At 51.8% G+C, this 23,247-nt stretch overlaps 2 protein-coding genes across 5 annotated transcripts; one reads left to right on the top strand and one right to left on the bottom strand.

Annotated features, from left to right (window-relative positions):
* Window positions 1-301: 301 nt before the first annotated feature.
* nacc1b (nucleus accumbens associated 1, BEN and BTB (POZ) domain containing b) lies at window positions 302-8,754 on the top strand. 4 transcript variants are annotated; one of them, XM_086156622.1, is made up of 8 exons: window positions 302-466; window positions 2,907-3,057; window positions 3,572-3,814; window positions 4,946-5,143; window positions 5,256-5,712; window positions 6,581-6,878; window positions 6,970-7,067; window positions 7,557-8,754. In XM_086156622.1, exons 2-8 carry the CDS (start codon window positions 2,932-2,934, stop codon window positions 7,877-7,879), a joined length of 1,743 nt encoding a protein of 580 aa, XP_086012748.1. In that variant the 5' UTR covers window positions 302-466; window positions 2,907-2,931; the 3' UTR covers window positions 7,880-8,754. The 4 variants fall into 4 exon arrangements, with proteins under 4 accessions (XP_086012748.1, XP_086012750.1, XP_086012747.1 ...); XM_086156624.1 differs by lacking the exon at window positions 302-466 and adding an exon at window positions 1,472-1,606 and having other exon boundaries at window positions 5,259-5,712; XM_086156621.1 differs by lacking the exon at window positions 302-466 and adding an exon at window positions 1,472-1,606.
* A 5,560-nt stretch (window positions 8,755-14,314) lies between these two features.
* Window positions 14,315-18,400, bottom strand: stx10 (syntaxin 10). The gene is made up of 9 exons (XM_086156620.1): window positions 18,328-18,400; window positions 17,794-17,869; window positions 16,393-16,486; window positions 16,231-16,325; window positions 15,974-16,030; window positions 15,734-15,835; window positions 15,482-15,588; window positions 15,308-15,402; window positions 14,315-15,222 (listed from the first exon to the last, which is right to left on the bottom strand). The coding sequence occupies exons 1-9, from the start codon at window positions 18,360-18,362 to the stop codon at window positions 15,146-15,148; spliced, it is 738 nt and encodes a 245-aa protein (XP_086012746.1). The 5' UTR covers window positions 18,363-18,400; the 3' UTR covers window positions 14,315-15,145.
* Window positions 18,401-23,247: the final 4,847 nt, after the last annotated feature.

The following is a 23,247-nucleotide window of genomic DNA, read 5'->3' as shown; positions in this document are numbered from 1 at the left end:
TGTTCGCCGACCTACTTCCGCCCGCCGCGGAGGAATCCGCGGACGCGGTTGCTCACGCAGCCGCGCTGCGGACACTCGGCGTGGGTAGTGACGTCAGCGCGTCGCGTACGTCCGCGACGCCGGCGTCGTGCACGTCCACTCCTTATTGTTGTGCGTGCACGCGCACCGAACTTCGCCGTGCACGCCTCTGTCTCTGCGGGACGAGCAAAGTTTGTACGCGTGCGCGGAGAAACACAATTTGGAAAAGGGGAGGGGGGGTCAGCGTGGACGCGCATCGCAGACGCGCTCCCGCGTGTTTTTTTTTTTTTTTTTTTATCCCCCCCCCCTCCCCGCACACCCGCACACCCGACCGGAGTCTAGACGCACCGGCGCGCACACGCCACGCACCGGCGCGGGGATCCAGGCCGTGCGGATCCACGCGGGAGGGGGAGTCCGGTGCACCGGCCCGGAGGGACGACGCATCCCAGTGAGTGTGCGCGTGCACGCGTGCATGTCGGGAGGGGTGTCCGCAACGGCGTCCGGTAATCCGTTACAAATGTAATCCGATTACTCCCCGGTTCAGGATAGATAATAAGCAGCCGAGAGAAGGAGGGACACGGAGGGAGGATAATGTGCGTGTGTGTGTGTGTGTGTGTGTGTGTGTGTGTGTGTGTGTGTGTGTGTGTGTGTGTGTGTGTGAGGACGTTGCGTGAGAACTTGGAGATGTTTGCGGTCCATCCATGTGAAGATGTAAACAAAGATCTTCTAGATGTTACACATCTTTACACACAATAACACATGTTTATTAGTATGTAGATAGCATGTAGCTTCTAGCGCATATATAATATTTTGATATATAATATAAAATAGACTATATTTATATTTTCTGCCACCGTGAGTGCAGGATGAGCGTTGGAAGGTGGATGAAAATGTGTGTATTTGTGTTTATTTCTGCATAAATATCCCCTCCCCCGCGGATCTGCTGCTCGTGGAAGATGAACAAAGATCCGTCTCGGTTGGTCCACAGAAGATCTGCCCCCCTTTTCTCCCCGCATTCCTGAACTTTCCTCAAACTCTTTCCCTCCTCATCATGTTCGAGGATGCACACACACACACACACACACACACACACACACACACACACACACACACACACGGTCCATCCTCCTGTCTCGCCCACAGCCGCGGCGCGTCGCGTCCCGGGATGACCTGTTGATGAAGGTCCAGGAGCGCCGTCGTCTTCCTCCCCGTGGAACCCCCTCCCTCCCACTCCCACTCCCACTCCCACGCAGAGAAAGCAGAACCTCCTCCTTCATTCAATCTTTTATTCGATGCCACAAATCATGAGCGACATTTTGGAGGGGGACCCACGCGTGTGTGTGTCCCGCGTCCGCGTTACAGGAGGCGGATCCACTCGAGTGTTTTGTGTCGATCACCGTGCGTGTCGGAGGAGGAGGACCCACGCCAAATAAAAAGCGTGTGCCCGCTTTTTTTTTTTTTTTTTTTTTGTCCCTCGTCCCGCCCCGTCCGTCCGCGCGCACCGGCCCGCCGTGGACTCCCGGTTCCCGCGGGCATCGAGGCGGGCACCGAGCGCCCCGCCGCCGGCAAGGCTCCCCGTCGCTCCCCGGTGAGACCCGCCGACCCACGGAGGTGTGTGTGTGGGGGGGGGGTGTTACTGTGTGTGTGTGTGTGTGTGGGGTCGTCTCCGATGAGGGGGTGTTGGGTTCTGCGCCTGCGCAAAGCTCCGCCCCCCCCTCGGACCGGAGCTCATGCATGTGCACTCTGGTTCCGCGGGTTTGTTGGGGGGGGGTTAGCTTTAGCTTTAGCCCGCTACATGCTAACAGGCTAACTCGCACCTGAGCGTGCATGCGTGCGCACACACAGGGGAGGGGGGCAAAGGTCAAGTGGTGAATGGAGTCGCGCCGCGGGGTTCCTGGAAGTCGTCTGACCTCCGTGACCTGAGGTGGCGAGGAGGGCGACCCCGCCTGACGCCGCCACGCTCCTCTCCAGCCGGGGGCTGCAGGAGAGTCCTGACCGGGCTGCTTTGCACCGGACGCGGCCATCAGGTCACCGGAGGCGCGGGTGTTCTTCCAGGGACGTTATTACCATGTTATTACATGTTATTACCGTGTTATTACACGGTTATAATGTGTAATAACATGTGTTATTACACGTTATAATCCGATACTAGACAGGAAGTGGGATGGAATGCATTTTAATTTCAGCATTTTCATATCAGTCAAGTGTTCAAAATTGATAGATTGGATCTTTTACATGTATAAATATATAACTGATGTATATAAACATTGTTTCCGATCGATCAATAGTGGATGCTTACGGTTCGGCTCAGGAGGCGTCTCAAACTAATCAAACAGTCGTCATGGTAATTAATCAAGCGCGGAGGTCGTCGGCCGCCGCCGTAAACACGGACGGCTAATCGCTAATCAATAAACAAGCCGATGAGACGAGCTAACAGGCTAACAGCTAGCAGGCTGAAGGCGGCTGCATGTGACCTGCATGTTTCCCCGGAGGAAATTAAAACGTCTCCACGGCCAGGTGAGCGATGACGTGTGTGTGTGTGTGTGTGTGTGTGTGTGTGTGTGTGTGTGTGTGTGTGTGTGTGTGTGTGTGTGATCCCACCTTCGTGGTCTTACCTTTGGACGTCCAGACAGTCGGACTGGAAGATGTTTACCATTGACTCCCCTTTGCTCTTCCGCAGCTGACTCATTAGCTCATGTAGCCTAGCGAGGGCTAGGCTAAACTATGCTAACTGCGCCTAGCGGCTACGACACCTGTGCTGGCGAGCGGCGGCAGGAGATGTGGCCTCCAAGAGTCGGGGTCCTTGAATGCCTGGCAGAAGTAGACCTCAAACTAACTTTGTCTCTGTCTCCTGGTCCTGGTCCTGGTCCTGGTCCTGGTTTCTGCAGACCCCGTGGCGCCGGGTGGATCGTAATGGCTCAGACGCTGCAGATGGCGATTCCCAACTTCGGCAACAACGTCCTGGAGTGTCTGAACGAGCAGCGGCTGCAGGGCCTCTACTGCGACGTCTCCGTGGTGGTCAAGGGACATACCTTCAAGGTCTGGCCCCAATATCTGCTGCTCACCTTCATCTTGACTCACACGGGGCCTTCAAGAGAAAGGGGCGGGTTTGAATTTCAGCAAAGTAATCCTTCTCAGTAAAGCCGAGCCCTTCAACATCAAGATCTCCGAGGTCTTCAGAGCAGAGGGTGAGGTCCAGAGAGGGCGGTACACCGAGTTAGAGTGTGATGGCACTCGACATTTGTCTTTCTGAAGGTTCTGGTTTGAGGGCCTGAGGAGCATCAGATGGTTCTAAGTGGCGTCAAGCGGGTTTTTGAAGCTCCTCACCACTTGGAGCCCTGAAGGACACTGGGAAAGATCTTAGACCTCCTTGCTGGAAAGGCACAGAACATGATGGAAGAGGACTCACGGAACTGATGGAGTCCTCGATCGATGTTTTTGTTATTGGACGCTATCAGACCCACAAGCTCTGACGTCCTCGGCGTGTCGGAAGGCTGATCTTCTGTAAGGTATGTTTTGGAAGTACTTACCCTGACGCTGTCCACCTCCCCAGGCCCACCGCGCCGTGCTAGCGGCTAGCAGCTCCTACTTCCGGGACTTGTTCAACGCCGGGGGGAAGAGCTCGGTGGTGGAGCTGCCTCCGGCCGTGCAGCCGCAGAGCTTCCAGCAGATCCTGGCCTTCTGCTACACCGGGCGCCTCAGCATGAACGTCGGGGACCAGTTCCTGCTCATGTACACGGCCGGGTTCCTCCAGATCCAGCAGATCATGGAGAAAGGAACTGAATTCTTCCTCAAGGTGAGCTGCTTCTGCTTCCTGTGCGATCAATAACCAATAATCAGTCGAATGGAGATGTAGGTGGAAGTCGTTTGTTAGCCTGACCTCGTTCGGAGTCAGCCGTTAGCATGTCTGTATAATTAGCCGCGGCAACTGACTTCATTTTAAATGAACTGCTTCTCAGCATGCTACGATAACTAGGTAAGATATTTGGCTTCATTAAATGTTAGCTGTGTGTTAGCATGCCGTTAGAGCTAGCAGGCGGAAGCTAAAGTTAAAGCTGGATCAGAGTGGTATGGCCTAGAAGCTGGTAGATGAAATCACAACAATGTTTTCTGGCAACAAGTGAGAGGTTTGAACCTCCGGTGCCAAACCAAAGGTAGAGCTGATGATCCGGAGACCTTCAGTCCACCACAGCGAGGACTCAGGAGGTCCACCTCCGCCCACACACTCACCCACACATTTGCCATTCAAACTCCTTCCATGTAAATTACCCTCCCGGGGCTAACACAGTCATCAATCCCAACACGCTACTCCGGTTAGCCCCTTGCACCTTTAACATCAGCTATGTGTTAGCATGTGACCGCCATTCGCAACGACAGTCACGGTTATCTTTCAACTGAGCTGGGTGTGAGCATACCGCTCTTGCTGGCGAGACCCTTGCAGTTGACGTCAGCTGTGTGTTAGGATGCTACAATAGTTAGCTTTGACGTTTGTTAGCATGCCACCGTCGGTAGCTAAGACCCCTGACCTCCGTTGTTACTAGCTCTGTGTTGCGATGCTACGATACTTAGCTTTGCCCTTGTGTTTCTTTAACGTATCTTTTTGTTCACAAAGACCAGTGCACTGTGTTGATAGTGTCTGTTTGTTAGCATGGCGCTGTCAGTAGCACGTCAAACGCTGGAGTTTCATCCGTAAAACCATTGCGAGCCCAAAGCATGAGTGAAGCATCGCTCGGTTTGAGACGGTCCTGAACATCTGGAAGAAACAAAAGAACATACTTCTTCTGGGTTTGTAGTCTTCTTTGTGCTTGAGGTCTCAGTTGTTTAGCACGGCTGCTGGATCAGAAGCTGAAGGTCCAGCCAGATGGAGAGATGACCTCTGGAACAGGGTCATGAGACCGTGGATGACCGCGGACACGTTTTCCTCCAGGTTTCGTCCCCTAGCTGCGACTCGCAGGGCCTCCACACCGAGGAGACGGAGCCCCAGAGCCCCGTCACTCAGACGGTGGGCGGGAACCCAGGCGCCGCAGGAAGACCCGCCCCCTGCCTGACCCCACTCCCACTGGTGTCCAAAGTGAAGACGGAACAGACCACCTCCACGCCTCAGCCCACGCCTCAGCCACAGCAGGTACCCGCGGAGTTGACGGTTGTTGGTTCCCCACCCCGATGGAGCTTCCCCAAGTGTCGGACTAGTTGTCCCGCAGAGGGTCGATGGTCAGTGTCCTCTCCGTCCTTCCCAGCAGGAGGCCTTTCCTTACTCGGTGGTCTGCATCCCCGTGGCCAAGCGACTGTGGGAAGGCGGCAGCCGTGATGGAGGAGGAGGGACGTCAGGTGGCGGAGGGCTGAGGAAAGCCGCCCGCTACTCTTCTTCCTCCTCTTCGTCCTTCCCTTCCAACTCCGGTGGCCAGGACTCCGTGGGGCGAGTGCCCGCGGGTAGTGCCGCACTGGCGGCCGGTGGGAACACCTCAGGGGGCGGAGCTGGAGTCAACAGCAACCAGAACAACAACAACTACAACAATGGCGGGACCCCTGAGGGCACCAGTCCGGGCACACTCAGCATGTATACCAGCGACTCGCCCATCAGCTACCACGATGACGAGGAGGAGGATGACATGGCGGATGAGAGTGCCGAAGAGCAGTACAGACAAATCTGCAACATGTACACCATGTACAGCATGTTGAACACTGGCGCCGCAGGTAAGACCGGGACCTTCTGCAGAGCCTTATCGAGGTCACCGCGTTGTCAGGGAGGTCTCTCTAGAGTTTGCCTTCCCGTGCTCCGTACTTTATTGTCTGAAGTTTTCGGAACACTAAAAACACCCGAAGCTCGTAAATCCCAGACCCAGAACTTCATCAGTCACTATCTCTGCAAGTGTGACCTGAAGACCGGTAGTTTCTACAAGAGAAGCTGAAGTAGCTTCTGGGAGGAAGGAGGTGGTCCAGGCTCAGGTTCTGTAAACGTAGCCTTGCGCCGTCCTCATCCTAGTGTTAGCTTTGAGAGAAGGCATCTGCATTCTTGGTCCAAACCTGACTTCCTGGATAAGGCCCCAAATCCCAGGACAGTTGGACTCTTGTTTTAACCCTTGTGTTGCCTTGCGGGTCAAAAGTGACCCACTACAATGTTTTCCTGTAGAAAAAACACCTTAACGTATTTTTTTCCAACTTGAAATTTTATGACTTTTCCTAAAGAGACCCCATAATTAGAAAAAGTGATACCTCTTTTTTGTTTATGTTTCCATGTGGGCTGTACACCACTAGGGTACAAAGATTGTCTTATGGGTCATTTTTGACCCGTTGGACAAGGGGAGTAAACACAATGTCAAGATCGCACAAGGGTTAAATTGTTGGACAAAGACAATAAAGCGTCAGGAAGCAATGACACGATGAAGACCTAGTTGTCCATCTTGAACACATTAGCATTCTGCTCGGTGGTGCTGTGTGATCTGTTCCTTGTTGGAACTGGCCTGCGGTTCAGATGTATCTTCTCGTGTCACTGCCGTCCATTGGGCAAATGAGCAGAGCAGAGCATGTGAACCATAAATACATGGTCTTCTTCACTTCTTAGTGGTTGGTGAGAAGGTGGAGGCTCTGCCAGACTTGCCCCCCGACTCCGGCGGGGGTAGGGGGGGCCGGGGTGGACGCCCCCGGCAGGACTTAGCATCACTGCCGTCCGAGCTCATCAGCCAGATCGGGAACCGCTGCCACCAGAAGCTGTACGAGGAGGGCGACCCGGCAGAGAAGCTGGAGCTGGTCAGTGGCACCTCCGTCTTCATCTCCCGCGCCCAGCTGATGAACTGCCACGTTAGCGCCGGGACACGGCACAAGGTGCTCCTCAGACGCCTTCTGGCCGCCTTCTTTGACAGGTTGGTGCAACCGTTGGTCGAGGACGGACACGTCAGCCACCACCGGTTAGAGCACATCAATGGAAGTTGTGTGTTTGTGTTGTGTGCTCAGGAGCACTCTGGCTAACAGTTGTGGAACTGGCATTCGCTCTTCAACCAACGATCCCAGTCGCAAACCGCTGGACAACAGAGTGCTGCACGCTGTCAAATGTAAGTCCAGCCACCACACACATGCCTACCTGCACTTCCACTGTTTCACAGCTGTTTAAAATTACCTATAAAGTCCAAGGGACTCCATTGGGGTTTGAGTTCAGCAGCAGCAGCAGCATCATCTTCTAGGCCACAACATTCACAGTCAGCAAGGGTTTCCTCCCGGCTGACCACTGACCATCACCAGCAGCTCCCCAAGGCCTAACTACCGTTCACCATCAACGGGGGTTTCCTCTAGGTCATACCATTTGCCATTAGCAGGGACTCTCTTAGGCCACTACCATTCCCCATCAGCAGGGTTTCCTCTGGTCCACTACCATTCCCCATTAGCAGGGTGTCCTTTGGTCCACAATCATTCCCCATCAGCGTAGGTCCCTCTAGGCCACTACCATTTGTCATTTGCAGGGGTTCCTTTCGGCCACTGCCATTCACCTCCATGGATGCCTTCGGTCTAAAATCCTGTCTTTTCTTCTTTTGCCCCAACTTCAGTCTACTGCCAGAACTTTGCTCCTAGTTTCAAGGAGAGCGAGATGAACGCCATTGCCGCCGACATGTGCACCAATGCACGGCGCGTCGTCCGCAAAAGCTGGATCCCCAAGCTGAAGCTGCTGATGGCTGACAGCGACGCCTACTCCGCCTTCCTCACCGACAACGTCAAGATGGAGGCCGACGGGCTGGGGTCCGAGCAGAGCTTCGATCCCGCCACTCTGGAAGCTGTCGCGGCCGGCACTAACAGTACCGAAGTGGCGGGTGGAGCCACGCCAGCAGACCCCCTACAGGAGGCGGCAGGGGACGGCAGCACTTTGTTTTGAGTGAGTGATGGGACCAATGGATCAACGGACGGATGGAGGGAGGGGTGGTGAGCGTCGAAATTGGCAGATGATGCCCCAAAACAAGGTGGGAGGGGGCTTCCTTCGTTGGGGAGCGACAAAGGGGTGAAAGGTAGCAGAAGGGGAGGTGGACGCCCCCCCGTCCCAGAACAACCTCCTCATCCATCTGCTTCTTTAAGCCCCAACTTGTTCCCCTTTTTAATCACTTCTTTGTTTTGGGTGTCACTAAGACCTTTTTTTACAACAATCAATCATACATTCCCTGGGGGGGGTTGGCCGAGGGTGCTTGGGTGTTTGAGGGGGCAAACCTGTTTGGAGAGATTCTTCCCTGAACTCCGGTAACACTGTTGTTTTGATATTGAATGTAAGCGTGGCCAAGGCAGGGGGGCGGTGCGCGATCCAGGCCTTTTTCATTTCTAAAGGGGGGGGTGGGTTAGGTCGGCTGTGGTCCGAGGCCATATCGCTCGGTTTGTTTGTGGTCTCCCCCGGCAACGGGCAGACCTGCTGGGATCCAGGAAGGCAAAGCTGCGTAGGCTCCTGAGTACATGTACTGTTACTTCCTGGTACTACCAATACCTGTGCTGTAACTTCCAGCATGATGAGTACATGTACTGCCACTTCCTGGTACTACCAATACATGTGCTGTAACTCCCAGTGTTATGAGTACATGTGCTGTTGCTTCCTGCGCTATGAGTACATGTACTGTTACTTCCTGGTAGTACCAATACATGTGCTGGTACCTCCTGCGCTATGAGTACATGTACTGCCACTTCCTGGTACTACCACTACATGTGCTGTTACTTCCTGTGCTATGAGTACATGTACTGTTACTTCCTGGTACTACCAATACATGTGCTGTTACTTCCTGCGCTATGAGTACATGTACTGTTACTTCCTGGTACTACCAATACATGTGCTGGTACCTCCTGCGCTATGAGTACATGTACTCTTACTTCCTGGTGCTACCAGTACCTGTATTGTTACTGCCTGGTGCAACCAGTACATGCACTCTTACTTCCGCCTGCGCCATGAGTACATGCACTCTCACTTCCTGGTGATACCAGTACATGTACTGTACCTTCCTGCGCTATGACTACATGGACCGCTACTTCCTGGGGACACTAGTACATGCACTGCTACGTCCTGCGCTTTGACTACATGCACTCTTACTTTCTGGTGCTACCAGTACAGGCACTATTACTTCCTGGTGCCACCAGTACATGCACTGTTACTTCCTGCGCTATGAGTACGTGCACTGCTACTCCCTGGTGCTAAGAGTACATGCACTGTTACTTCCTGCGCCTTGAGTACAATCGAACTGCGTTATGTACGAATCAGACCCAGACAAAAAAGAGGGCGGAGCTTGTTTACAGGACTGTTGTTTACAGAGACAAGGAAGGATATGAGCTGAAATGGAGAAGTAATGCACCCCTCTGTGTGTGTGTGTGTGTGTGTGTGTGTGTGTGTGTGTGTGCATGGCAGCTTACTAACATCCCCTCTCCACCATGTTACTTCCTGTGCCTGTCTGACCCCTCCGACCCCCAAATGGTTCGATCCATGAGTCTGTGGAACCACCTGAGATCCAGGACTCGAAGAGACCGTAAGGGAAAGTGGATTAAAAATTGGAGAAAATTATATTTTAACAGGGAGAAGAAAAAATAAGGGCGGACAGATCAAAGGGTACGAACATTCTGCAGCTTTCGGATGGAAACCTTTGAAGAGCTCCTATTAGATCTCACATTTTCCTTTTATCTCTGATTTAGACTCAGGTTTTCCCCTTTGATCTCCCCTTTGAACCTCAGATTTTCCCTTGATTTCAGATTCAACCGTTGGGTTTCTTGTTTCATCTCAGATCCACGTCAGAATTTTCCTTTTTTGATCTCAGATTTCACCTCTGGGTTTCCACCACGATCTTCGGACGCGACGTCCTTAAATCTCAGATCCACCTCAGATCACCTGACCTCGGATTTAATCTCTTTGATCTCAGATCCCCCCCTTTGATCTCAGATCCCCCTCTTTGATCCTCATTGTCTTGCCGGAGATGAACGTCGTAAATGTCCGACTTCCTCACGTCGCTGCATGTGCTTCTCCTCGGCGGCGAGAAGGTGGAAGCCCCGCCTCCTGGGGAGGGGAGGGGGGGGGGGGGGGGCACAGTTTGCACATTTCAAAAAGACACTTTGTCTGAAGCTCCCGCCCTAAACACACACACACACACACACACACACACACACACTGATATTAGCGGGAAGCAGAGGACAGTGTGTGAGTCTCCCAGGAGGGGGGGCAGAAGATTGGGGGTATGGGTTTTTGGGGATCTGGGCTTTGTGTGCCTACAGAATGTGCTAGAGTGTGTGTGTGTGTGTGTGTGTGTGTGTGTGTGTGGGTGCATATTAATGTATGTTTTTTTCCCTCCCTTTCACTTCCCTCTATCTCCATTTATGGCATGTTAATGTGCTGCCTCACTTGGAAAAGCTTCTGACAGTCTGTGCATGTACACGTGCGTGTGTGTGTGTGTGTGTGTGTGTGTGCGCACGTCTCTTGCCAGGCTGGGTCTGCGTCTCGGATCTATGTGCTGCATACGTGTGTGTGTGTGTGTGTGTCTGGCTTTGTGCAGCCACTGCGCATGTCTGTCGCTGTGTGGGTGGTTTGGGTGCTCGGCTCTGCAACGTTTATATGTATGGGTGTGTGTGTGGTGTGTGTGTGTGTGTGTGTGTGTGTGTGTGTGTGTGTGTGTGTGTGTGTGAAAAAGAGAAAGGAGTGGAAAAAGGTATGCTGCTCTCCAAGGCAGACAAAAACAAACAGCCACTCATCTCAACCTCTGCACACATACCACCCACCCACCCACACACACACACACACACACACACACACACACACACACACACACTACACGTATTGTATATACATCTGATCAAAGTTGGGCACACACACACACACACACACAATCCTGCCATGTTGAACATCAGCTGCAGCCTTTACATGTGCATAAGAATCTGTGTGTGTGTGTGTGTGTGTGTGTGTGTTGTCCCACAGCCTCACACTCCTGTGTGGGACGACACCAACTGTCAGGACTTCCTGTCTGCCCTCCTTGTATACGTTTCGTCCCTATATGCCTGTCTGCCGCTCGCCGCCCCCAGTTCTCACACACACACACACACACACACACACACACACACACACACACACACACACACACACACACACACACACACAGAAGGTGCTTAACAGTGTCTCTCCCTGGTGTCTTCATTACGTCAACCATCATTTTCAATCTGCCTCCATTTTCCTCCCTGAATGCAAATCCCTGCCAAACTCACCCGCGTGTGTGTGTGTGTGTGTGTGTTTATTGTGTTCAACAACAGATGGGGCTGCCAAATATGTTGCAGTGTGTGTGTGTGTGTGTGTTCACACTGGAATGCAAATATGCAAATACTGGGTGTAGATACTTTTGCCAGGTACATGTGTGTGTGTTTGTGTGTCTGGGAGAGCGCGGTCAATGGGTGTGTGTGTGTGTGTGTGTGTGTGTTTGCGGAGATGTTCCCCGGACAGATGAGGCATTGCGGCAGTCTGTCGTCACGTGAGCGAAGACTCCATCCAGACAAAGAGGGGGGGAGTCGGGGTGGAGAGAGCGAGATGACAAAGTGTCTCTGGCCCGGCGCTGCCGAGATAATTACCTGGCGACTTGTTTGTTTTGTGTAGCGTGGCGTTCTGCAGGGGGCGGAGCCGGGGGCGGAGCCAGCGGCGGATTGGCCCGTCTGAGAGCGGAAACGACCTCCAGGTTCTGGAAGATCTGACCCCTGATTTGTGGAGTGACCGTGGTAACGGTCGGGCCCGTCTCTGGTCCACGTCCTGCTAGCAGAAGCTAACCCCCCGCCTGCTAGCTGGGTGCTAACTGATGTTAGCGCGGAACTGGGTAATTAGCATGTGGCTAACAAGCGAGACGGCCACGGAGACTCGTTCTAATGAGTCGTGTTCAGAGACTTGTACAGGTGAATCGTTCGGATGAGTTTCGTTCAGAGACACAAAATGATGATTCGTTCAGATGAGTCAGGTTCAGAGATTCATTCTGATGAGTCGTCGTCTTCAGAGACTTGTATAAGTGAATTGTTCAGATGATTCGTGTTTAGACTCATTCCGATTAGGCTGATGATTTGTTGAGATGAGTCGCGTTCAGAGATTCATTCTGATGAGTCGTCGTCTTCAGAAACTTGCATAAGTGAATCGTTCAGATGATTCGTGTTTAAACTCATTCCGATTAGGCTGATGATTCGTTGAGATGAGTCGCATTCAGATTCATTCTGATGAGTCGTCGTCTTCAGAACCTTGTATAAGTGAACTGTTCAGATGATTCATGCTTAGAGACTCATTTCGATGAATCGCATGATTCTTTAAGATGAGTCACGTTCAGAGATTCGTTCTGATGTGTTCAGAGACTTGTATAGGTGAATTGCTCAGATGATTCCTGTTCAGACCCTTTCTGATGATTCGCTCAAATGAGTCACATCCAGAGATTCATTCTGAAGAGTCACATTCAGAGATTCGTTCTGGTGAGTCGCATTCAGAGATTCGTTCTGGTGAGTCGCATTCAGAGATTCGTTCTGGTGAGTCACATTCAGAGATTCGTTCTGGTGAGTCACATTCAGAGATTCGATCTACTGAGTCACATTCAGAGACTGGTTCACATGAGTCGTGTTCAAAGATTCGTTCAGTTGTTCTGACTTCAGAGACGGGAGCGGTGACTCGCCGGCTCCCAAAGCGAAATGAGTGTCTGTTAGAAGAGCTTTGTTATTTTAGTACTTCCACCTATTGTTTGCAGTAGTTGTACCGCGCAGTACTCTAGTATTTTTACGGAGGATCTTACTAATACCCCACGTTATCCGCGACGGGTTAAGCTAACCGCTACCTAGCCTAGAGAAAGAGAACCGCGTATTTTTGCAATGCGATTGTTGTACAACCGAGGCGCTGCGGGAGGGCGGGGCGTCCGGATCGGATGGTGTTTCCACGGCAACACAAAGAGGGCGGAGCTTCCGGAGAGACAATCTCAAAAAAAATAAAATAAATAAAATAAGCTAAGCTAAAGCTGCTCGAATGTGCGCGTGCCCCTCTGGCGCCCCGCCGGTCGAAAGCGGCCACTAGGGGGCGCTGTGACCCCACGCCGCTGATTGTACGAGTCCTGATCACTGTTCCCGCCTGCACCTTACCCCCGCTGGTTTTTGTATTTGGGACACGAGAAGCACCTTGAGGCGAGCGCCTTTGTGAGCGCGGTTCTTTTTTTTACGTTTTTTTTCTCTTTCCCCCCTTTTTCTACGATCATTCCTTGTTTTTTTTAAGTTTCGGGATGTTGACTGTGAAACGACGGCGAGGAAAAAAAAAGACATTGCGATCGATCCGTCCCGTCGATAGGACTCTCGGGGGCTCCGAGGCTCCGCCCCCTCCCTCGGTTTAGGACGCCGTTTTTCATTTCACACGCGCTGAGAAGAAGGAACCCGCCTGGTGGGACTTGAAGGTCGAAGATCTGGAGATCCAGAATGTTCTAGCGTCCGGGAATCAGCCAAAGATCATCGGCTTTCGCCCTCATTTAGACTCACCAGAAGGTTGGAGGTCACCTGCAGGAGGAGGAGGAGGAGGAGGTCCAGGGCCTGCAGGGAGGGAACACATTGTGAAAAAACCGACACACACACACACACACACACACACACTTGGTGGAGATCCCTCAGGCCCCCTGCTGGACACATGGAGGAACATCTCCCATGTTTCCAGGCCGTCTGAGCTCCTCCTCTCCCCCCGAATACCAGACCTCAAAACACAAAACAGGACCACCTCTGAGACGCCGACACACACACACACACACGCCGCGAGTGTGTGTGTTGGCGTCGCCCGTGCAGTTCTTTGCAGTACCACCACACACAGTTTACCTCTGGAGCTCTCAGCCGTGGACCTCCAGGGTCCCACCAGGAGCTGAGAGTCCACACGTCTTACCTCAGCAGAACCTCTTCCTCCGTGTGGACGGCGCCTCTTCAGCATCTCCAACATCTCCACATCTTCATCCTCCTCCTCCTCCCACGGCGTCACTCTGAGTAGATGCATATATATACGACGTGTACATGAAGATATAGCGGCACGACGGACGTGTGATGTTAGATGTGCACTCGCAGCATGAGATCTTACCTTTATTACTATTCTTAAGCTATAAAACTTTGAAAAGAAAAAAAAATATAAAGGACAGAGAGGAAACATGAGGGGGAGAAACCACACACACACTCACACACACACACACTGACGTGTTTTCAAGTGCCAATAACTGCAACCCGGTGACAAAACAGGAATTGCACATGAACTGCTGTGGAAGGACGGACGGAAGAAGACGAGTGTCTTAATAAAATGTTTGTAACAAACAGGACTGACACAAACCGCCTCCTGTGTTCCTTCCGCCGACCAAAGATCAATTTATTGGTCGTCCATCGACCCGATCGGGACGTCGGGGTTTACAGCGTGATCGTCCGCTCGTTCGGTCACGTGACCGTGATGTCACTTCCTGTGAGGATGGGAGGCTTGAGGCCAGCAGAGGGAGCCGTCCTCCTGCGGGAACGCAGCGCCGCCACTTCCTGCCCGGCAACCGTCGCTGACTTCCAGCCAATCGGGAGCCAGATTCCTCCCCCTAATTAACATACATTTGGCACTTTGACATTCTGCAAATAACAAAAATACAAAAAACATCCCAAAAGGCAACGCACGGAAAAACACACGCCTTCCCCTTCCAACGTTTTCCAGAAGTGCCTGAAGGGGTCGCGGGGGTCAAGGGTCAGAGTTCACGCCCTTTAAAGGAGCCTGACACGAGCCGGCCGTGGTTGTCATGGCAACGGCAACGCCCAAAAGCAAGGGGTGTCATGGGAGGGTACTGTAGTTCTGCGTGTGTGTGTGTGTGTGTGTGTGTGTGTGTGTGTGTGTGTGTGTGTGAGGCAGCAACAGACAGTTAGCCGTTCGCTAGCATGGTGCTTTAGCGAGGTCGCGCCGCGGGCTTTTCAAGTCACGGGGCCACTTCCTGTTCAGTCGGCGCTTCGGTCTAATCTTAAGGGGGCAGAGTCCAGGTCCAGGTCCCGGGGGCCCCCCTTTCCGGGCCCTCTGGCGGCCAGGGGGGGGGCGGAGTCAGCTGTACAAGCGTTAAAAAGGCCGGAGTCTCAGCAGGGGGGCGGAGGAGACCCCGGGCCGTCCTGGAACCCAGAGGTCAGAGGTCAGAGGTCGCCGGCATCAGAGGACCAGGAAAAGGATGAGGACCACAATCATGATGGCGACCAGGACGGCGATGGCGCACCACTGCCTGCGACCTGCGGGGGGAGGGGAGGCGGGAAAAGGTCACGGCGCCGTCCGGCGTGCGACGCCGCTCACTTCCTGCCGGCGACGAGAACCTACTGCTGGTCATGTGCGACACCTTCTCCAGCTTCTTCAGCACCGAGTCCATGCGGGACGACGTCTGCTCCATCTCCTCCCCGAAGTCCGCCAGCATCCTGGAGGAGGGGCGGCGAGACCGCGCTAGTTAGCTTAGCACGACCTGGTAGGACCGCGGCTTCTGGAGGTGCTACTCACACGGCCTGGTCGTCCAGCTCGTCCCCGATCCGACCAGACATGTCTTTGAGGACCCGGATGCTTCCAGACACCAGCTCCAGCTGCTCCTCCTGCTCCTGCATGATCAGCTGCACCACACACACACACACACACACACACACACACACACACACACACACACACACACACACACACACACACACACACACACACACACACAGGTGTGAAAACACAGCCAACAAGAAACCCCACCTCTTCCACCTGCTGCTCCACCTGCTGCTGCTCTTGCTGCTCCTGGATGTATCTGGAGTTGGTGGACACCAGGTGGGCTTCAAGTCCTGTTGACCGGTCTGGAGCTGAGGAGGTCAGCAGAGCCTGGACACACACCAACACACACACACACACACACACACACACACACACACAGTTAGGGTTTTATCAGAATGACTGTCTGCAGGCGAAAACACCAATCAGGTGTTTTATTTTGAAATGTGTGTTTTGAGGTCCACGCACCTTCTTCTTCTCGGCTTGAGCCACGACGGTGGGGCTGGACAGCTGATCTTTCATGTCCTGCAAACAGACATCCATTTACACATCCATGCAGTGTGTGTGTGTGTGTGTGTGTGTGTGAGGCCATCATCTCTCCCTTTGGGGTCTCAGGAGAGAAGAAATGTCCACCAAGAGGTTCAGCCCACAAAGTCGCCCTCCTGCTGAAGAAGTTGAGGATGATGGAGAATGCTGCGTTCTGATTGGTTGATCTGGCGGCGTACCTGCACAGACTTCCTGGTTCTCTCCACGAAGCCCCTCCTCTCCTGCAGCTCGTTGTCTCCCAGGCGGAACTTCCCGGGGTTGGACTCCACGATGCCTGGAGGCGGGTCAAGGAACGGAGAGGACCTGGACGTGCGCGAGGTGAGGAACGCGTCCAAGGATACTGATGGTTTCGCTCAGGTCCTCCAGGTCCCAGTCGATGGCCCGCAGACAGTTCCTCAGCTCGTTGGCGCTCCAGTCCAGCTCGTCCCGGCTGACCTGAGGCGGAGAAAGATCTGAACCACGCAGAAGACACGTATGTTCTTCCAGAACCCTCCCGACCCCTGAGACGCCTCAGTGACAGACGGGTGTGAGAACCTCCCCGTCCACTGGTTGGAGAAACCCTCCGCCACGTCAGGCTCTAGCACACGGTTGTAAAAGCCTGGGGGAAGTCAGACGTCACTCAGGGTCCTGCTCTCTGCAGCTCATGGAACGTGGAGCTCCTCAGGTTCCTCTCAAGGTTCCCCTCCGGGGCCTCCTGTGCTCTACACCAGGGGTCGGCAACCCATGCGGCTCTTCCATCTTTACACCGCGGCTCCGAGTGGCTTGGGAAAATAAACTGTAAATATTTGATTGAAGTGTATTTCATTTGTGTTCATTCCTTTTTTTAACTTTTAGTTCTAAATTGGAAGATTATTGTGATCTTGAAATATTAAATAAAATTTATTATTTTTCTCCGCTCAAAATAACGTCACACTAAAAAATTTGCAGATGCTGTGTGCAGAAGTTCAGGAGCAGAAGTCCCATAAACCAGGTAAAATAAATATTTATGAAGATATTTTGCCAATATTCATTTTTTATTGTTTACTGACAGTGATTTTTTTCCTGATTTATTTTTAAAATTCAGGTCAAGGCTCCGCTACACGCTCTGAAAGCCCAAAGCTCAAAATGACTTCATTACATAAATAAAATTTAATTTTCTCCGTAATACTTTGTGGATCCCAGAAGCAACACACTTCACACTTGTTTATACAAAGTGTAAAGGTAATAAAAAGCAATATATACAGTGGTACCTTTATTTTAGACGTCAAAAAGTAATTGCGGCTCCCAGTGTTTTCTTTTCCGAGGAAACCGGGTCCAAATGTCTCTTTGGGTGTTAAAGGTCGCCGACCCCTGGTTTAGCCTGTTAGCTAACATTAGCCCGCAGTTACAAAGATCAACAACAGCCACACACCAAGGTGCCAGGTGTGGCTGCAGGCGTCATGTCACCTGGTCGTGATGACTCCTTCATGAAAACCGGTTTATGTTTATACACACACACACACACACACACACACACACACACACACACACACACACGCCCTATGACTCCCAGTATTTAGGTGGCAGCTGAATTTACATTTCCTCACCATACCCGAACCCTCCCACCTCTGAGTGACGTCTTGTTTTGAACCACAAACAGGTGTAAGGAGTGACCTCTGGACCAGAGGAGGAGGTGGACACCACCGTCTCACACACCGTGATGCTTCTCTGAAGGATCACCTCCATCATCTCCCCTGGAACATCAAACCTCCTCGGTGGCTCACCTGGGTCTCCTCCTGCAGCAGCTCCTCCCATCTGTCATACAGGCTCCGTGCACGGGAAAGGGCCTTCTGCACCTCCCTGAACACACACACACACACACACACACACACACACACACACACACACACACACACACTTTGTCAGTCCATTTGCTAGAGAGGAGGCTACCTCTGGGTTAGCAGTCGGTAAACTTTCTCGCGTCTCGCCGCCGCCTCCTCCATAAACGTTTCCCGGGCGGGTCCGGGAGGCAGACCCCGGAGGAGGAACCCGCCCGGGAACGGCAAACAAATCTCGGCTCCCGGCCCGGAACCTCGCCGCTGTTTACTCCGAGCAAACATCAACACGCCGACGGTTGCGTTAGTAGCCATGGTAGCTAGCAGCAGCTAGCTAGCTCGCTAGCTCGCTCCGTGGCAGTAAAACCCCGTCTCTCCGCGGAAAACCCCGCGGAGACGTTCCCGGGCGGCTTCTTAAAAATGACGGCGGGAGCGGAGACACGCAAAGACGACGTTTTACGTCTGAATGAGTGAAATTCTCACCCTTTCACCACGAAAAATGGATCTTCTATCGACATGTTGCTGATGTACGCTTCACGCCCAGCTCCCGCGCCTGCGCAGTGCAGGCGCAGCTCAAGACGTCACAACCGGTCGGCTCGTGTTGCAGCGGAAGCCACATTTCTTTTATTTTTATTTTTATTTTCATTTTTGACGCAGTGATTCAGTATTTTGTTGTGGAAATCAAAAATGGAATAACATTCGATTTGATATATATATTTAACATAACAGCCTTCCCCAGAAACGAATTTAAATTAAAAAATAATTTAAGCTAGCCGCCAATATGTTAGCGTTTGCTTTGTTTACATTTTGCTTGAACAACAACAGAAAGGCTAAAGCAGTTATTTCTTCATTATTAACTGGTGAAATGAGGCGATTCTTGAAAGAAGAAGTTGAGGAAGAAGAAGAGAGCTGCTCGGCTGCAGCGTCTTTCGAAATTTTTGTGGATCTTCTGGATTGGCGTTTCGGTTTCGGTTGGACGTGACCGTCTGCCGTAACCTTAGCGTCCGTGGGCGCGGTGATCACCATCCTGACCGGGACGCCACATGAGAACGGGACAGTTGAAGTTGGAGACGAGGTCATATCCGGAGGGCCCGGCCCTTGTCTCCGGGGCGACTTTGAAACCGGATCTGTTCACCGGTAACTATGGGATGGCGGGCCTTCCTTTGACCACGGCACAGATGGACAGGATGGATCAAAAGGACGGGAAATGAAGACGCACAATCAGCACCCCACCCCTCCGCCTCATCCCACACATTTGTCCTCCCCTGTCCCACCCTTCCTGCCTCCATCCTGTTTCCTGCCTCCTGCTTCCTCCCTTCCTGTGCCGTCATAAAAACAATCTCAGCCGGAGCTCTTGATCTCACAGACACTCCTCCTCCTCCTCCTCCTCGGTTGAGGATGACGCAGGGCAGTTTTCCCACGGCTCACTGAAAGAACATATCAGTAGGACCTCCTAGACGGGTCCTCATATGAGGACGGGATGGGTTCATGTTTGTTAGTGTTTATGCCTGACAGTAAGCGTCGTTTGCGGACACGGGGATGCGTTCAGGGACCCCTCTGTGGGCGGAAACTGAAGTTCCCTTTGATTCAATATTTGTTTTTCCAAAGCTAATTCATGCTCAGTTAGCGTCGACGGAGGTGGCGCTGATCCCGAACAGCTGCCGCCGCGAACAGACGGCGTCTCTGTGCAGACTGAAGCCGCCGCCGCCGCTGTCGCTGCAGGCAATCACTATCGCAGCTATTTTTGCTCCCCGCTCGCATTTCCCCTGAAACCCCTACTTCCTGTTTCGTGTTCACCTCGGCGAGCAGCGTGACCCGCCGCAGGATCATGCGGCGTTTCCTCGGCGAATCAGAGATTCTGGGTTTTTGTCTTGCTTTAAGTAATTGAAGTAGGAGGCAGCGTCACCTGAAAGAAGGTTTAACGCTCTCCTTATCGGGTTATCACAGCAGTCGACGCCGTTACTCATTTGCGCCGCGATCAACGTGAGGGAACTCCAACCCCGAAGAAAAAAACCCTCAGAATTTTCGCTGCTCACTGGAAACCACCTCGCCTTCCCTTCATATCATAAAAACTCCAGTACTTTTATAGTTGTACGAATATTTGTTTTTTCTGATTAGCCAAACCACCCAAGCATCAGGAGACACCGGCTCCGACTGGCTTGGGAAAATAAATTGTAAATATTTGATTGAAGTGTATTTCATTTGTGTTAATTCCTTTTTTTCACTTTTAGTTCTAAGTTGGAAGATTATTGTGATCTTGAAATATTAAATACAATTATATTTATTATTTTTCGCCGCTCAAAATAACGTCACACTGGCGGAAGCCGGTAAAGTCCCGATTTGCAGATGCTGTGTGCAGAAGTTCAGGAGCAGAAGTCCCATAAACCAGCTAAAATAAATATTTATGAAGATATTTTGCAAATATTTATTTTTTTATTGTTTACTGACACAGTGATTTTTTTCCCGATTTATTTTTAAAATTCAGGTCAAGGCTCCGCTACACGCTCTGAAAGTCCAAAGCTCAAAATGAGGTCATTACATGAATAAAATGTAATTTTCTCCGTAATACTTTGTGAATTTCAGAAGCAACACACTTCACACTTGTTTATACAAAGTGTAAAGATAATAAAAAGCAATATATACAGTGGTACCTTTATTTTAGACGTCAAAAAGTAATTGCGGCTCCCAGTGTTTTCTTTTCCAAGGAAACCGGGTCCAAATGGCTCTTTGGGCGTTAAAGGGTTGCCGACCCCTGGACTTGTGGAAAGGCCGCTGATCTAAGGTGGAGGTTCACCCTGGACCAGAGACACAACCATCCACCCTGTCATTCGCACGTCCACTGAAGCTCCTGCATGTGTTTGGACTGTGGGAGGAACCTGGAGAACCGTGAGGAACCTGGAGACCCCGCACAGAAAGGGGGGGGGGGTTGTCATGGTAACTGAAACGTCGCCCTCCGTTCGCACCAGAGCGAGCGCACGTCCCCGGGCTGACGGAGGGAAACGGCGTCAGAGCGGCGGCTCTATTAATAGACCTCACAACCGGTTCTCCGGAAGCTTCTCTCAAGCGCGCCTCGCGTGGATCGACCTACTTCCATCAGAACAGGAAGTCGGGACGGCTTTCAACGGCTGAACGTCGGCAGCTCAGAAGTGAATTAGATCCTGCGTCATTGCGTAAGGCCTGTGCTAAATCAGTAATAACGCACCTTCAGGGTGAAAAACGCAACGCAAATAGCGGTAGATTTTCTGACCGGGTTATTCAACAGGATCTTAGAGAGTGAGAAGATGCCTGAAGAACGGCGACAAAGTGTGATGGTGCCTATTTTTAAGAATAAAGGGGATGTGCAGAATTGTGGCAACTACAGAGGGATAAAGTTGATGAGCCATACAATGAAGTTATGGGAAAGAGTAGTGGAAACTAGACTGAGAGCAGAAGTCAGCATTTGTGAACGGCAGTATGGCTTCATGCCTAGGAAGAGTACTACAGATGCAGTATTTGCGTTGAGAATGCTAATAGAAAAGTACAGAGAAGGCCAGAGGGAGTCACATTGCGTTTTTGTAGACCTAGAAAAAGCATATGACAGGGTGTCAAGAGAGGAGCTCTGGTATTGTATGAGGAAGTCTGGAGTGGCAGAGAAGTATGTTAGACTGGTGCAGGACATGTATGCTCGCTGTGAGACACTGGTACGGTGTGCTGTAGGGGTAACAGAGAAGTTCAAGGTGGAGGTGGGACTCCATCAGGGATCAGCTCTGAGCCCCTTCTTGTTCGCAATGGTGATGGGTAGGCTGACAGATGAGGTTAGACAGGAATCCCCATGGACCATGATGTTTGCGGATGACATTGTGATCTGTAGTGAGAGCAGACAACAGGTAGAGGAAAATCTAGAGAGGTGGAGGTATGCTCTGGAAAGGAGAGGAATGAAAGTTAGTCGCAGCAAGACAGAATATATGTGTGTGAACAAGAGGAACTCGGGTGGAGCGGTGAGGCTACAGGGAGTGGAGATCAAGAAGCTGGAGGATTTCAGGTACTTAGGGTCAACAGTCCAGAGCGTAGGAGAGTGCGGAAAAGAGGTGAAAAGACGGGTCCAAGCAGGTTGGAATGGGTGGAGAAAAGTGACAGGGGTACTATGTGATAGAAGAACATCAGCCAGAATAAAAGGAAAGGTGTACAAGACAGTGGTGAGACCAGAGATGATGTTTGGACTAGAAACTGTTCCAATGACCAAAAGACAGCAGGCAGAACTAGAGGTTGCAGAGATGAAGATGTTGAGGTTCTCTTTGGGAGTGACCAGGATGGATAGGATCAGGAATGAGTCTATCAGAGGGACGGCACATGTTAGATGTTTTGGAGAGAATGTCAGAGATGGTTGGGTCATGGACAGAGGAGGGATGGAGAATATATTGGTAGTGGGGTTGCAGGAATTGGAGCTGCCTGGCAAGAGGTCTGGAGGAAGACCAAAGAGAAGATTTATGGACGTGGTGAGAGAAGATATGAAGGTAGTTGGTGTGAGAGAGGAGGATCCAGAGAATAGGGTGAGATGGAGAAAGTTGACTCGCTGTGGCGACACCTGAAGGGAAAAGACAAAAGAAGAAGAAGAAGAAGAAGAAGAAGAAGAAGAAGAAGAAGAAGAAGAAGAAGAAGAAGAAGAAGAAGAAGAGGAAGAAGAAGAAGAAGAAGAAAAGGAAGAAGAAGAAAAAGAAGAAGAAGAAAAGGAAGAAGAAGAAGAAGTAGAAGTGTTAGAATCCATTAGTAACATCCAAAATGGTGTGTTTTCATGTTGCTTCAGCCGCTGAGCAGGGAGGATGTAGAAGTTTGTCACCAGGACCTGAAATACCCCGTGGGGAGGGTGGACTGAGTCAGTGGTACCTGAACGCCCCACACACTCCAGGTGCTAAAAGCTCCCATGGGTGTATGTGTGTGTGTGTGTGTGTGTGTGTGTGTGGGTTGTCATGAGAGCAAACACACTCTGCGCAGATGTTCCACCAGCCCTGGTCTCCACAGCAGACCCGAGTATCCACGGCCTGCTGCCAACTAGGCTGTTTCCATGCCGACGGCTGGCCGCTGTTTATGCTATATTACACTGCGTGTGTCTAATAGCCCCACCCTCCAGCCGACACACACACACACACACACACACACACACACACACACACACACACACACACAGGGTAGCCGACGCCCATTTGGCCTCAGGCATAATCACACACAACAGCGTCTCCGTGGTGACCAGGCGGGTTCAGACATGCAGCAGGTCTGCTTGCTCAGACCTTCTGCTGGGATGTACTTGTACTTCTCCACGACGGATAAGGATGGAAGGGGTTGCCATGGCGACGACCAAGTACATGTATGGAAGCACCAGAGAACTTCCAACTGAGTATTCGAAGGAGAAAAAGTGAGAAGCGAAAT

The sequence above is a fragment of the Fistularia commersonii genome, chromosome 12 (genome assembly GCF_037954325.1).
Source record: "Fistularia commersonii isolate RoL2024-O1a breed Wild chromosome 12, RoL_Fcom_v1.0, whole genome shotgun sequence".
In the NCBI taxonomy this organism is placed as follows: Eukaryota; Metazoa; Chordata; class Actinopteri; order Syngnathiformes; family Fistulariidae; genus Fistularia; species Fistularia commersonii.
The sequence above is the reverse complement of the archived record's forward strand: the minus strand, read 5'-3'. Positions and strand labels throughout refer to the sequence as shown.